The sequence below is a fragment of the Populus trichocarpa genome, chromosome 10 (genome assembly GCF_000002775.5).
Source record: "Populus trichocarpa isolate Nisqually-1 chromosome 10, P.trichocarpa_v4.1, whole genome shotgun sequence".
Classification (NCBI taxonomy): domain Eukaryota; kingdom Viridiplantae; phylum Streptophyta; class Magnoliopsida; order Malpighiales; family Salicaceae; genus Populus; species Populus trichocarpa.
In genome coordinates this window covers 19,817,279-19,832,648 of record NC_037294.2, presented here as the reverse complement: position 1 = coordinate 19,832,648, position 15,370 = coordinate 19,817,279, and the positions used below count along the sequence as shown (strand labels likewise).

The window sequence follows — 15,370 nt, the reverse complement described above, 5'->3', positions numbered from 1 at the left end:
TTCACTCTTGTTTCATCAGGTCACTGCGTTTAGAGCAGAAAACAAGCCTTTGAGTTCAGGCTTCTGGTCAGGAAACATTGATTCTTAAGAAATCTCATCGCAGAGAACATATAGTTATAATTTATCAAAATGAGGAATGCTCTTCTTCCACCAGTATCTTCACACCTTTACAACTTCGGTAATCATCTTAATCTCTTACGAATTTCAAAATATTTGGCTAGCTTAAACTGTGATTGAAGAGGCTCTATGTGAACAAGGTTGAACCGGACCAGAGTCCATGATCATCAATTGCCTAAAAAAATTAGTAATATACTCTTGAAAGAGGGATTCGGGCTATCAACGATGTGATGTTGTTTGTATATAACCAATTTGTTTCAGGTTCAGAGGCCAAATCTGGAAGTCTCTATGTCAATGGATGCCAAAATGTATGTGTTCTTGCTCTCCTTGATTTTTTTTTTACGAAGAAGAATCTTAAACAAGAAAGGTGCTTTCTGTTTGTTTTATTTGTCAGTGGTGAAAATGAGTTGTTAAAATCAAGATCCCATTAAAGAAAGACAAGTAGAAAGATACCAGTACGTAGTTCTTTCAGTTCATGACCACATTGCTGATACAAAAGACAGTATTTTTCGAATTTCCTCAGGATCATGTTAATTTAAACTATTGTCCCCTGAACTTTGACTTCGAGTTTCCGTGATGCTGGGCTGTATTGACTCGTTGTAATCAGTATCTCTTCTGTACGGTTCTATGAGAAGTGATGGCATGAACATACATGAACGAACGGAATCTAATAGACTCATACCATTCAAATTTAGACTTACATGATGTTACAGAGAAGTTTTCTTTTGTTGTTTGGCTCAAATACAATTAACCACATTCAAGGTTAGACTTGAAAGCACTTGATGTAACCCTTGTTTTGTCTATGCGATTTATTACATCACCCTTTACTTGACAGGCTTCTTGTATGTCTTGTTGTGAACATTCAAAGTCATTTTTTTTCTTAACATTTGGATTAGGTTAGAATTTATTTGGCCAATGTGAGCATTCAAAATTGAAGCTTAAACTTTTATAATAGGAAAGATGCATCCTTATTTGTGCAAAAAAGATTAGGCCCACCTCTTGTTAATGTTGCTTTCTGATTTCCTTTTAGCAAAAATGTCCATGGTACTAGCTTTTATTTGGACTCCAAAGTCTTCAATGATGGCCACCAGCTACGAGATGGAGGCTTCTGTATTCCTTATCAATCCCTTGCTAGCTATCAACCAGGTTCAGTGAATCTCCATCCATTATAAACTTTAGAAAATATTTCTCAATTTTGCCTGATCTTGGAGTTCTCTTTCCACCCTGCTAACCATCTCAGTTTCCTATATCCTCCATTTAATGGCTTGTTTACCTTGTTTAGTGGCAGGCTATCAATCTGTATCCTCTACCTGCAGCAACATCCCACAGCAGTCAATGCTATTGAGCAAGGGAGTCTCTATTACAGAGGTTCAAATGGTAAACAATACACCGTTTCCTGTTACTAATTTATGTGTGATGGGAGAAAGATTTGAAGTAATATTTTCTAGATGTTCTTGTACGTTAAACTAATTCTGGCTTAATTATTATTATATTTATACAATGTAATGTCTCTAGTTCATCTCCGGCCTCTTAATAAATCTTGTCATATTTTGCTAAACCACTAGTTAATGATCATTTGAAAAGATTAGTGACAATCAATGCATGAACAGAAAACGATTGAGTGAATAAAATAGAAAACAGGTCTAGCTTGCATATCCCTCATGGACAATAAAATTCATTGGATGTTAGATAATATATAGAGCAGTCCTTGTCACATATGGACCGGAAAAGAATATATTATGAAGAACTTGATGGATAATTTTTTGTTGTGGCCATCCTTATGGACTTGCCTGCACTGCACCACCAAATTTGATTTAATAACAGTCTGTAGAACAGCAAAGTAGAGCATCAATCTCCTAATCTTACCCTTGTTCTTCAGGACTTTCAGGCCATGCAAATGAGGAAAAGGTCAATTGATGAGCTTACAAACCTACTACCCCAAAGAGAACCTAGCGATCTCATTGAAAACAAGACTGCTTTGAGTACATGGAAGACTAATAAGAGAAAGAAGGCTAATTCCCCTGAAGAACCATGGAATCACCAAGCCAGAGAATCAATCAGCATCCAAGAGCAAAAGGTAGGAAGTGCATGTCAAGTATTAACAATAAGGGAAATGCAAGACCAAAATATGAAACAAACCAGAAATAGAACCAAAAGAAATGAAAACTGACAAAAACTTTATCCATTTCCAGAACATGAAAAGCACAAAGTTTTTTTTTTTTTCTCTTTCTAACCAAGCATCTGTTTTAAGTTCTTAAGGTTTTCTTTTTTGGCTGGCAGTTGCAGGTGCCTGTGAGGAGAAGCCAAAAGCTGAGTGACAAAATCACAGCTCTTCAAAAGTTGGTCTCTCCATATGGCAAGGTTAGTTAATCTATATGTAAATAGATAACATTCGTTTTATAGTTGCTGATTTTCTATTCCTCAAGTGGAAACATTTATTCCCTTATCATCTTAGAAAACCGATTATGGTTCTGGTTTTATTGCAGGCAGACACTGCCTCTGTTCTACTAGAGGCTTCTCTTCACATCAAGCTCCTTCAAGAGCAAATCCAGGTATAAATCTGCCCAGCTAATTATTATCTATTACTCAGGCAGCATGAGATCAAAGTAGAGAAATAACACCCTTGAATTATTTAGTAATGAATCATTCAAATGTTGATTAATCTTTTTTTTTTTAAATTATTCCTGGTTCCGGTACAGAATCTGTTTCAGATGCTGACAAGCTCACGCAATAGTACAAGACCTATTCAACAGTCACAGGTTGCTAGATTTACATGAGATCTTTAGCATTTTAGCCATAGATTAATTCATGCAAGCATATCTCTATCACTCTAATACTTCTGTTAAAAACTTGCGCATATCACAGGAAGCTGATGGTGAACTGCGAGACCTACAAAGTAGAGGACTTTGCTTGGTTCCCAGATCGTTTATGCTGAAAAATGACTCAGCAGCCAGACCAAGTTGATCCTAATTCTGATCCAAGGAAGATCGTCTATGCCATAAATTCCTAGTTTCTGCCCCCAATTACACATATTCAGCTTGACCTCAACACAGCAGAATTTTCTTCTTAATCCACTTTAAAGCTCCCATTATCAAGGAAACTAGTCGCTTTCATACTTAAGGGCACCAATTTTGATTGGTATTTGGTGGGATATTTAGTTTTTTGTTATGTTTGGGGACTTGACCTATAAAGAGATCTGATTTCTTGTTCATCTGCTACTGCCATTTTACTCCTTTTCATCTTTTTTTGTTAGCCCTGTGTGTTTCCCTTGTCAAAGTTTCATGAACATGTGGTATTGATCGATTCAAGTGGGCTGCCCTCACAATTCACAATTAATTTGAGGCCATCAATTCATAGCAGCAGCATTCCCTTTTTTCTTTCTGGATCACAATCTCAGATGCATGAAGTTTATAAATTTTGATTGTCTGAATTTTTTTTTTATTGTTCAACAGGATTTTTATTATTATTAGCCTAGGCTCAGTTCAAATTTCTAAAGACCAAAAACACGGGGCCAACCCTTAATCTTGACAAAACTCGTCGGTTTGGGCCTCAAAGCCCATCACAGAACCATAAAACATGGGCTACAGCAGTCCATCATAACTCAGCATAAAACGTAGTCGTACTGACTCAATAAACGCTAGTTTCACCGCCCAAGACGCGGCACTCTTTCCCACCATATCCCAAAACGTGGCACCATATCAATGGAGCAAAACGCCAGCGATCAATGACCGTGACGGTAATACTAGTGAAAGAATCACCACAGACACACATACCAAACGTCGGAGAAAGGAAATAAGAAAAAAGGCCACCACAACTTTAAATTTTTTCAAGCCCAACAAAAACAAAAAAGTGGAAAAAAAAATAAAAATAAAGGAGAGAGAAAAAAAAGAAAAAGAAGAGAAGTCTATCTTTATCACCTCCTCCACCTCGCCCCCCCCTCCCTCCTCTCTCTTGGCCCTAGATTTTCTCTCATTGGTTTCGCTTCCGTTATTTTTATCAAATCAAAAGGAGAAAAAAATGGTAAGCACTTGGATTACTCTTTGCTCTGTTTCACTTTACGTGTCTTCATCATTTCAATTTTTTTACTTTTTTTTTTCTGTTTGGGGATTTAGTGTGGATTAGTGAAATCGGTGCTGGTTTTGTGCTTGATCTATGAAATTTAATTCGTAATTTGATGATTTTATTGGTAGATAACAAGTTTGATTTTTCTTTTTATTTACTGGTTCACCGATCTGAATTCTTCTCTCTCTTTTTTTTATAATTATTTTGGCTTTTTTCATATGTGTTGGATTATGATGTTTGTGATGTTGATGGAATTTTTTTGGGTAATATTCTAATTTAATTTTAGAGTTTGTTTTTTGGTTCAGTTGGCAGCGGGTGATACTTTGTGTTTTTTTTTTTTTTTTACTTTGTGTTTTTACTATATCTGCAGTTGTGTCGGGAAATGACTTTTTTGGGTTTTTTATAGAAAAAAATTATTTCCTGAATATATATATATATATAATCTTTTTTCGCATTTGGGTTCATATTTTTTTCTCTTCTCGGTTGGATGAATAAAATAGGATTTGAAAGCAGGAGTTTTTGGGATAAATTGAAAAACTCGTGAAAAAGTGGGATGGATGATTTAGATTGAAGGTTCTGGTGGTTTGTTTACTTAACTGTGAAGGATGTGATAAAAGCTTAGAAATGAAGTTGGGAATTGATCAGAAGTGTATTTCTCTTTAGGACTTTGTCGTCATTGTGAACTGTACTTTGATGATTGTTATTGATTCGAAGTATCTGTCTATGAAAAAAAGATGAGGTGTAATGTGGGAATTTATGTAGAGGAGGAAGGTTTGTGAGTATTACCAATTCCTAATATATATAGGGGTAGGGCATTGCTTAACCTGGTCAATAGTTATAGGTGCAATGAAGCATTCATTTTCTTTGATGAACTACGTCTCAAGCTGTAAAGCAGCTGCATTTTTAAATAGATGGTCCCACAGGAATACACTTTGACCTATAGTACTTTATCAAGCAGGTAGCAAAGTTTAATAGCTTGTGGTGCAGATATCTGTGTTGCTTACTAGTTGTTCATCCCATCTGCAGGCAAACGCAGCATCTGGGATGGCTGTGCATGATGACTGCAAGCTGAGGTTTTTGGATTTGAAGGCAAAAAGGACTTACCGTTTCATTGTTTTCAAGATTGAGGAGAAGCAAAAGCAGGTGATTGTGGAGAAGCTTGGTGAACCAGCTGATAGCTATGAAAATTTCTCTGCCAGTCTGCCCGCTGATGAGTGTCGATATGCTGTTTATGACTTTGATTATGTAACAGAGGAGAACTGCCAGAAGAGCAGGATTGTTTTTATTGCATGGTGATTGGTTACCTTTCATAGAATTTATCAACCACTTATGTTACCATTCTTCTTTTTTCTTGTCTGATTTCTGTTCGTCTGTTTGCTTCATCTATTGCTTTTACATGTATGAAGGTGCCCTGACACGGCTAGGGTGAGAAGCAAGATGATTTATGCAAGCTCCAAGGACAGGTTTAAGAGAGAATTAGATGGTATTCAGATTGAGCTGCAAGCTACTGATCCTACAGAGATGGGGCTTGATGTTATTAGAAGCCGTTCGAATTAAAATACATTGCCTACCATGCAAGGGGTCCATATCATTGGGTTCATTAAGTGTAATGTTTATATATCTGCACCTAGAATTTGCCTTCTTCTGTTATGTTTGTGGATTCATGGGGCGAGTATCCCCTCCAGTGTGATACTTGCATACAGTTATATGATGTTCTGTGGGGGTATAGTTCAGTTTGATTTCTTTGAAGGCTTTTATTATATGTTGCACTCGTAATAGTCTTTTACCCTACTTTCAATTAAATTATGTACCATTTCATTGTCCATAATGAATAAACCAAAGAGAGTCATGCATGATTGTGATAATTTCAATTATATGTTGAGCCTTGATTATGGATTAAGAGGTCACCGAGTGGTATCCCCAAGCGTTGAATGGTCAGATATTATCACCTTGGAGAAATGAACCTCAATCTTTTATCTAAGACAGACAGACATTGGAAGTTTGATGATGTGTGCTTGGCTAGTAAATTTACCCATGTAGCTTTTGCTTGATGGTGTGTGCCAGTCGCTATGTCCCTGTCTTTTCCAATTCAAGCTCGGTCTTCTTACTGGCGCTGTCTTTTAATTGGCGTGCTGCTTTTTGAATTTTTTTTATCAATCACTGTCACGGTCGGTTCTTGGTGCCACCAGGAGTGGTGAAGTTGTAGAAACTGAGATTTTGAGAGCAAGCATCTGGAGATGTGTGGACTGTGCAGTTGTGTAACGGCAACAATGGCAAAACAATCATGTTTCTACCAGATTATGTCTTTTGTTGTAGAGTGGACCTCACAGAATCGCATAAAAAGCCAGCAAGGGATGCAACTCGTCCTTAAAAAAATATAAATTCTGTAGTCAGAGCAGAAATTAAAACATAAGTCGGTATATTTCATCATGCTCCAGCCTTTCTGATGGGTCGCTTCTTAATCTTTGCAAATCAATTCCCTTGGCACCAATGAAATGTCAAAAACAGAGCACATCACTCCTTGCTGACTACTTGGGTTTGGATCGGTGCTAAATTCATGACTAGCAAAATCTCAATTTTAAGGCTTTAAGCCCACTTCAAGACTAGCAAACTACTAACTAGTTTAAAGGGGAAATCCTCGAGCACAAGAGTAGGAAGTAGCCACGAAGGCTTTCATAGCTACTCATAAAATAAAAACACTAGTCACAGTAAAATGAAAACTACTCAGCTACTAGCCACTAGTAATAAAATGATACATCAAAAACAAACACAAACACGGCCGAGCCCAGCTGCAACGAAAGCACATTAAGCAGCTGACACAAAGCCAAGAACGAAATTATTTATAAACTTCCAGGAAAACAATCCGCCTAATTCTTCGGTATTCCTCCCTCCAAAACGATCTTCACCACCGATTCCTCACAAGCAAGCATACAGGACCACCATTCGGATTTTGGAACTACATGGCCAGCAATAATAGCACCTGTACCAACAGGGTAGGTTAAGTTGTGATGAAATCATGTTTAATTATGAGATATAACCCATTATCGATAAGAAAGCAAGGTATGCATGATTTAGAGTAAAATATGTAGATATACATTTGACACATGTTAATTTAATTATATCAGCTGCATAAAGGGCATAGTTGCAGGAGTCGAGCATCAATTTTGGTTAAAACCATCGATTCACTATACACTTGCACGCCTCGTCTACAAGGTAGCCACACAGAGGAGCAAATCCACGTATATCTAACCATAAGCTCATAGGTATTGTTGGGGCATTTAAAATACTTACCTCTCAAGGAGAAATGAAAACTTTAGATCGCCAAGAAAAATAATCCAAATTTGGCAGTTCACTTCTCATTTTCCGAATGTAATGCTCCAAAGTGTGTGCCTTCTCATTTATGATATCAGTAGAAATTGTATCTTCTGCTAGTTTGACTGCTGCCATCTGAGTAAGTTGAAAATTCTCTCCAGCCAATTGTAGCTTTCTTGCTATTTCTTCACCACCAAGCTTCACAAGGGTAAACAATAAAGATCTAAGCTCATTCTTTGCTCCAGCTGTTAGAGACATGCCTTTCAAATGCTCTACCAGTGCTAACTCCTCATCAGGGCTACAATGTCAAGAAATATTTCATGCAAGGGCTCTTGAATAAGATAAGAGGGAAAGGAATCTGGGAATTAAGAATGAAGATGCATACCTGCCAGGGCGAATTTTTCCTCTCTTCCGCTGACGCCTCATGTCTCTTGCCTTGCTAGTGACACTGGAGGTTACAGAAGCAGCAGAGCCCTTCCTTGTTCTGTTCATGAGATAAAGCAACCACATGAAGCGACTTGGATTGGCAAAACCAGAATCATTTGGATGCATGAGAAACTAAGTAGAAAAACAAGTAACTTGGCATGCCAGTTGGGATAAATTGATCACGCTAAACTAATGTAGCTTCAAGACTAGTTCAAACAAGAGGTTGCGAGAGAGACAAAATAGAGCAGTTGCATTAAAAATCTAAAATGGCAATTCGACAGAGACAAGCAGAACAGGCAAGACAAAAAGTTTCCAGGAAAGCTAGGTTGAAACCACTCAAATGCAAGAAGAAAAGTTGAATAACAGATATGACAGATAAATATGACAAGGACACAATGAAACTACATGCTCTGCCACCAATTCTAACATTTTGCTGTTTATAAATTGACGTGAAATGTTTTTTCTGAAGAAAATTAACTTAAGGTGAACTATCATAATATTCGTGGGCATGAAAATCATAGGATTGTAGCAAAGTGCATGCATCTGAATTACAGCCAATAAATAAGGCTTTGAACCACTAAATTAGTAAGACACAAAGTTCAGAAAGAGATACCCTGTGGTGTAGGCACTCATGCCACTGAAGTTACTGCTAGCTTCTGAAACAGTATCATCATCCAGATCATTTATTGACCGTTCCTCTGACTGAAGCTTTGCTGCCAGAAGTAATCTTCTCTGTCGAACAGCTAAATAGCGAGTCAAGTACTTCCCTACCTTCTCCAAGCCTTCCTTGTGTTCACTGATTAGTGTGCTTGCACAATCTAAAGCTGCATTCTTCACTTCCAATACCAGATCCTCTTGCCTATGCATGAAAGCAACCCTCAAAGCCTCCTCCCAGTCCCTTGCACTAATTAATAAATTAATCCCACTGTTAACATCTCCACAATACTCCAGAGCAATTTTGGCAGCTTCTCCTGGTTTACCAAGTGCTTGGAGCTCTTCACAAAGATCATGAGCAAGTTGCATTAACTCGTCCTTTTCCAGTTTAAGGAGCCCAGCAACAGTAAGCACCCCACTCCAATCACCACAAGCGCGATATGCCTTCAAGGCATTTTCCAAACTGGAACAACACAGATAAGTTATCGCGGCATCCTCAAAGCATTTTTCATCACTAAGATGATCGCCCCAGGCCTCAAGGACCTGCATTTTCTTTGCAGGATCAGTGATCATTTGAAGGCCAAGAGGAAATAATTGAGGATTTTTGTTCATGAGGTTCATACAATCTGAATAATATGCATCACCAGCGGAAACAATGTGTCTGAGAGCCTTCTCGTACCGGTGTAACCGAAGGTCAATATTGTAGCACATTACGAGGCTTGGCATGCGTTCTAATTCTTGTAGATAAGGAAGAAATTCCTTTGGGTCTCTTTGAGAGTTCACTGCCACAATAGCTGCAAGGTTCAAATCATAAAGTCCTAAGGCAGCTTCAAATACAGCATCGGAATCAGATAACCACAACAGATGCTTCAGAGCTTCTTCAGCAGATGGATAAGAGTTTCTCCTAGGGTCACTTGAACCTAATAATTCCATTTCACGAATAACTTTGATTCTTTTCAAAGCTTCTTCGAGCATAGGAGGATCACTGCGAGCTAGAGTGGTTAGAATGCAAAGCTCCCTTGCAGGGCTTTCGGTGACTTGTTCCTCAAGAGCCTTCCTTATTGCCAGGAGGAGAGAAGAAACCTTGCTGGAACTATCAAAGCTCATGACATCCTTAGCTTGAACATCTCCAGCTCTGTTTTGGCAGGGTGTAGAGATATAATTTTTGTATAGGGTTTCCATAATGTTTTCATTCTTTATGGAACAAATGAACTCGGTTATATAGCTCAAATTGTTAACCTGTTTGACAAATTCTGAAGCTGACTGAAGAAAAGTTTGCCATCCACAATAGTCAACGATAACATTGAAATCTATTCTATGCCTTCTGACCAACAGCAGTGCATCCCTAAAACGCCTTTGGATCAAAGCATTGACAATTGAAGCAAGAACCAGCTTTCTAGGGTGAATGCTTTCCAGATTTCCCCGAGTTGTCTGTATAATAACAGCAGCATCATCACCATGCAGGACACCAATAATTTTGGCACCTCTTTCCCAAATATTTATGAAGTTCATATTTTCTTCTTTTCTTCTGTTACCGGTGTGGACAAAGTTCTCGTATTTTAACTCTATTTCTCCATGCAGTATATCACCGATTTCCACAACAAAGAGAAAGTCTTGTTTGGTTGAAAGTATCAAATGAGTGACTACTTGGTCAGCCAAATTTGAGTAGCATGAGAAACTACTGCAGTTGTTGCATAGTACTTTCCCACCAAAATGCAGCCTCCCAATGTCATCAAGACCAAAAAGCAAGGGCTTTAATGACCCACTGTCACTGGCCTTAGCCACACTCATCCAAGGGCAAGATGATGAAAAGCTCATATCATCATGTTTTGTTGAACCTCCAGTAACAGCCAAGCCCAACATTGAAGTGTACTCAACAACATTTCCACCGTCAAACTGAACAAAAGCTGAACGTTTCTTGGCAGGATTAGGAGCAATGCCAATCACAAGCCCTTCCAAATAATTTCTATGGGAAATCTTTGCATGCCAGCCTGATCCTGTTACCAAACTTGGTACATGATCCTCGGAACACAAAAGTTCAATTTCCTGCAAACAAAAACCACTAAGTCCATCCTCGCCCATTGAACTGTGGGATGCACAATTACTATGAGAGAAGCCATAATGAGAAACAGCAAGTAATATGTGTGAATCCAGCCATGCAAGGTTCACAAAGGATCCAAAACCTGTCTCAGAAATAGAAGCTTCAACAGTAAATTCTTTTTCTTCAAGATCCTCCCATGTATCTGGGTCAGGAAGTTCTACAACACCCAAAGAGCCATCTGATAAAAATGCAGCTACTCTATTCTTAGAATTATTGGAATATAAAGCCAGGTCCCTCACTGCACTTGGAAATTTGAGGCTGAATAAATGAAGGGGAGGTGGCATCAGGGATAAAGAAAGTGGAGTTACAAGTATTTTGGAGTCATCAATGACCAATGCTGTCGAGTTCTCTGTCACAGCAGAAATCCAGGTGAAGTTGTAAATTGTGATCTGGCCTCCAAAAGTCCAACAAATCAACTGTAGTGGCTTTACTGGATCCCACATGAGCCTAACTCCATCCTGTCTCGAGTATCTAACTTCATGTTTCAAATACCAATGGTTGTTGCTCAAAAACCAGAGCTTAACAGCATCATATTTCTCACATCTAACAACAGATGCAACAAGATCCGAACCACAATTCCACTTAAGACTTTCAACTGTTGCATCAACTGCTTCTTTAATACTAAAAGAACTCCTCACCAACCCATTCCTCTCATAGAAAGCAATATCAGGACACCTATTCTCCACTTTTCTATCATACACAGCAGCAATTTTCGCTCCACTTGGCATCCATTCCAAAACCGCCCCCATAAATACCTTAGAATCTGACGTGGAATGCAATGCACCCGAATCCCGTTCCCAAACCTTAATCTTCTTAAGCAAGGCAGAAGATTCACTCGCTTCACTTATCGTAGCAAAATATTTCCCATCACCTCGCCATGAAATAAAACTCCCAAACATATTCTTTCCATCCAATTCACCTAAAATCCATAATACAACCAATCAATAAAACATTCCAAATCAATCTAACGATATTATACACAAATTAACACTATCGCATTTTGCAAAATAAACTTAAACCAAACAACAAGAATACATACTAAAGTAACAAGAGAGAAAGGTTGGCCCTTACGTACGTCAAGACCATCACCGTAATTTTCCTTCTCCTCAACCGCGATTTCATACAACAAATCCCAATCATGAGTCATAACTAACACTTGTCTGAAACCAGTAAGAATAGCAAGCAAATCTCCATCGGGACTCGGCGAGATACACTTAACCCCGCCTTCAACTTGACCGACGATTTCAGTAGAATTATCATCAATATTATGCAATAATAAAAGTCCATTTTCAGTTCCAATAATTAAGGCTTCTTTCTCCATCAGGTAATCAAATGCAGTGATTAAGTCTCCGTCTTCCAATTCAATTTGATTAATCTCCGACGGTAATAGCAAGCCTTTTGATTTTCCATTCTGTTACACAAATAAATAGACACGTAAAATTACAAATTTGTGGGTGCAGAGTGCAAATAAAAGGATTGAGAGAGGAAATACCTGGAAAGAAGAAAGGTGAGCTGTGTAAATGATATTGGCCGAAGAAGCGAAGAAGAGGCGGTTGCGTTCGATATCGAAAGCGGAGAAGAGGATAACTTCTTGTGGCGATTGTAATTCCAGATTCTGAGAAATCTCCCCGTATAGCTTCAGGTTTTTCATCGTTTTCCTCTTTAGCTACCTTACAATCTGTCTCTGTCTCTGTAAGCAGAGAATTACATGGAGAAATGGAGTTCTTAGGGTTTTTTTCGAAGGGTTTAACGTTTGTAACTTTGGCGGTTTGATTAGCTAGCCTTTAGTGGGGCTGGGGAAGAAGGTAAAGTTGGACTCGGCACGAGTGTTATTTGTCTGGGCTGTGAAATTATTCACAGATGGGCCTAGCTCATTTCAGTGGGTCAGAGTCCGGGCCTTTAGTGGATCGCTGTTTGCTTTTGAGAAGAGTTCAGTAGCAGCCTTATATGGACGCTTCGACTGTGAATCGAGCCAGTTTTTCATTTACTTTTATGCTTTATAGTTTTTACTGCAATGAAATGATGCCAAGCCCAAGCCCAAGAACAAGCCCAAGCCCAATCATAGATCTGTGTCTCCAGAGATTTGTTCTTTCATTCTCCTGAACACTTTAAATCTAGAAAGGATTATTTTTTAAATTATCTGAATTTCTTTTTGTTTCAATTGGTATATAAATAATATTGCAATTTCTGTATATTCAAGTTTAAAACACATAAAAACTTAATCCAGATATTATTGATAAAAAAAAAAAATTAGGGGTGTTATCAAGTTTATTTATGACTGGAGTGATGCCCGCATGAAAAAAAAAAACAAAATGATGCCAAATCGAACTTGTTTTTTCCGTGATATTTTTAGTGCATGAAATGAAGACTTTGTTGGATTGTGTTTAATGTAGCGAAGACTACACGTGTCGCAATAAGGAATCGTGAAAGATTTTCTCCAGCAGGTCTGCCTCTGGCGTCGACGTCAGTGGAAAAGAGGCTACAAGGCAGATTTCTTTCTAGGTTAGGTAAAATGGGCCATGGCGGTGTTATCTTTTTATTTTTTAAGCAAGAATCTTTTCACTTTATCTTGTTTGAGGGATTTGTGTTGGCGCAGCATTCACACTTGTTCCCACCACACATTTTTTCTTTTGTTTAGTAGTCCTCCGTTTGTTTTTGTTTTTTTTTTTTTTAAGTATTTTTTTTATTTTAAAAAGATAGAAATTGGTTAATTACAATTCCAATCTTTTTTAGCAAGACACGTATGATATCGTGAAATATTCAATATGATTCTAAAAGATTTAGTTTCGTTAAAGAATTTTAGCCAATTAAAGGGATCTTTTGATTAATCCAGAGATCATTTCGATTTCATTAGTAATGAGGATTCAGAATATCACACATTGATCAATCAAAAAGAGATTCAACAACTAAAAAAAAGATCGATTCTTTGGAATCCTTTTTTTCTTCAAACGAAACGAACAGAGATAGAATCAGACCGATTCTCTAAATGCTTTTCTGAATATTCCTCAATGTCCCGGCTATTCAAGAAAGGTGCAAAGGAGATGAATAATCATCTACTTTCGAAAGAAATTGAAGAATTTCTTAGGAATCCTACAAGATCCATTCGTTCTTTTTTCTCTGACAGATGGTCAGAACTTCATCTAATTTTAAATTCTACTGAGAGGTCCATTAAAAATCATAAATTGTTGAAAAAATAATAAGATGTTTCTTTTGTCCCTTCCATACGATCAGAAAATAAAAAAATAATTAATATATTCAAGAAATAGTTAAACATAAATTTTTTTAAAAAAAATCATTATTTTTTAATAGGCCAACCCAACGCTTATTCGGCATATGAACACAAATGTTTAATTACCATTTTGAAAGCAAAGACGGTAAGGGAAAACAAATAGCAAATTTATCCATGGCTTTCATATCCATGTTATTTAACTGAAAAGCGTAGATTGTCTGCGACGGAACCCTATTCAATTACATAAACAGATCAACAACATGACCATTAAAAAAAAAAAGCCATTTAAGCTCTATCTTCTTCAACTACTTTAGAAGGAACAAGAGGAGGTTCAAATATGCTAAAAGCTCTATAAGCCGAGATTACAGCTAAAATAATAGAGCAGGAAAGAGCCAAAGCATGGAGAATCACAGCCAGCTTCATTCTATAGCAAAACTTCCCATAAGAAGTGCAGGCTTCACTCCATGAGACTTCTCTATCACCATTGTAAGCCAAGTATAATATCTCTAAGACTGCAGTCCCGGATGTAACCATCAAGTAAGCTACAATCTGCTCAAAAACACCAAAACAACAAGCATAAAAGAAGTGACAGAAACAATGATTCAATTCCTAGGAGAATTTTTAACACTGGAATTAGTTACGAAACCGTGAAGTAAACCTGGTCCGAGACAAAGAACAGCCAAGTTTTAGTAACAATGCATCGGATCCATGTGGAGACAGCGGCAATAAAAGCATAGCTAGCACAGATACCACTGATGAAAACCATGTACCTGTAAAATAATTCTTCCACAGTTTATGATCTTGTAAACAAATACAACATAGATAAAACAAAAGGAAGTGAAAGAGTAATGCAAATTTCAACGAATATTAATTCTGGAATCACTCCTGATAAAATCTCATGTATCGAACAAGAGGACACTATTGATAAATGTCATAAATCCAATAATTGGAAGAATTTCAGGAAGTGATTTGAGGAGCAATATTTCGGCAAGACAAGCATTATCCGGAGATGAAAATGGAAAGGAGGCCTCACTTGAGTCCCGTGAGATCGCTGTATTTCAGATAACCATAGATGCTATTATCCTGCTTGTTGGTAACAGTTAACCATATGGTGGCAACACTAAGAGGAATAACAGAGAGCCTAAGAGAAAAATCCAAGAGCTTGAGCATTCTCTCAAGTGACTCGAAATCTACTGGGGCTACGAGTAAGAAACGAGATTAATTCCAGTAGGAAAACTATGGGGAGAAAGAATGAGAATTGTTTTGAACTGAAAGTGGTGGGTGCCTATGTGGGGATAGATATACCGCTCTAGTGCCCTCGGCTTCTTGTATGAAAGGGACATGCCTGGAAAGAATGTGGAGAGGTATTGGTACTGGAGCCTTGTTGGTAGGAAGAGTGAGAAGCAGTGGCGCTTGCTTTACTAGCGGATGAAATGATGGTATTTATTTGTTTGGTATTATCTAGAGGA

The 15,370-nt window shown here is 37.8% G+C and overlaps 4 protein-coding genes across 8 annotated transcripts; 2 read left to right on the top strand and 2 right to left on the bottom strand.

The window, feature by feature from the left end:
- The first annotated feature begins 1,070 nt into the window (after positions 1-1,070).
- On the top strand, positions 1,071-3,328 carry LOC7458594 (transcription factor bHLH113). 4 transcript variants are annotated; one of them, XM_024611259.2, is made up of 7 exons: positions 1,071-1,263; positions 1,400-1,494; positions 2,006-2,194; positions 2,398-2,478; positions 2,604-2,669; positions 2,817-2,876; positions 2,983-3,328. In XM_024611259.2, the coding sequence occupies exons 2-7, from the start codon at positions 1,453-1,455 to the stop codon at positions 3,079-3,081; spliced, it is 537 nt and encodes a 178-aa protein (XP_024467027.1). In that variant the 5' UTR covers positions 1,071-1,263; positions 1,400-1,452; the 3' UTR covers positions 3,082-3,328. The 4 variants fall into 4 exon arrangements, with proteins under 4 accessions (XP_024467027.1, XP_024467026.1, XP_024467025.1 ...); XM_024611258.2 differs by having other exon boundaries at positions 1,081-1,263; positions 1,997-2,194; XM_024611257.2 differs by lacking the exon at positions 1,071-1,263 and having other exon boundaries at positions 1,271-1,494.
- Positions 3,329-3,939: 611 nt separating this feature from the next.
- On the top strand, positions 3,940-6,044 carry LOC7489588 (actin-depolymerizing factor 1). Its single transcript, XM_002316265.4, has 3 exons — positions 3,940-4,137; positions 5,206-5,471; positions 5,586-6,044. The coding sequence occupies exons 1-3, from the start codon at positions 4,135-4,137 to the stop codon at positions 5,734-5,736; spliced, it is 420 nt and encodes a 139-aa protein (XP_002316301.1). The 5' UTR covers positions 3,940-4,134; the 3' UTR covers positions 5,737-6,044.
- A 697-nt stretch (positions 6,045-6,741) lies between these two features.
- LOC7458593 (elongator complex protein 1) lies at positions 6,742-12,515 on the bottom strand. Of its 2 annotated transcripts, XM_024611253.2 has the most exons (7): positions 12,364-12,515; positions 12,165-12,330; positions 11,744-12,083; positions 8,531-11,591; positions 7,877-7,975; positions 7,471-7,789; positions 6,742-7,159 (listed from the first exon to the last, which is right to left on the bottom strand). In XM_024611253.2, exons 2-6 carry the CDS (start codon positions 12,321-12,323, stop codon positions 7,474-7,476), a joined length of 3,975 nt encoding a protein of 1,324 aa, XP_024467021.2. In that variant the 5' UTR covers positions 12,324-12,330; positions 12,364-12,515; the 3' UTR covers positions 6,742-7,159; positions 7,471-7,473. The 2 variants fall into 2 exon arrangements, with proteins under 2 accessions (XP_024467021.2, XP_024467023.2); XM_024611255.2 differs by lacking the exons at positions 12,165-12,330; positions 12,364-12,515 and having other exon boundaries at positions 11,748-11,896.
- Positions 12,516-14,061: 1,546 nt separating this feature from the next.
- LOC7489586 (CASP-like protein 2D1) lies at positions 14,062-15,316 on the bottom strand. Its single transcript, XM_002315202.4, has 3 exons — positions 14,935-15,316; positions 14,560-14,671; positions 14,062-14,450 (listed from the first exon to the last, which is right to left on the bottom strand). The coding sequence occupies exons 1-3, from the start codon at positions 15,069-15,071 to the stop codon at positions 14,187-14,189; spliced, it is 513 nt and encodes a 170-aa protein (XP_002315238.3). The 5' UTR covers positions 15,072-15,316; the 3' UTR covers positions 14,062-14,186.
- Positions 15,317-15,370: the final 54 nt, after the last annotated feature.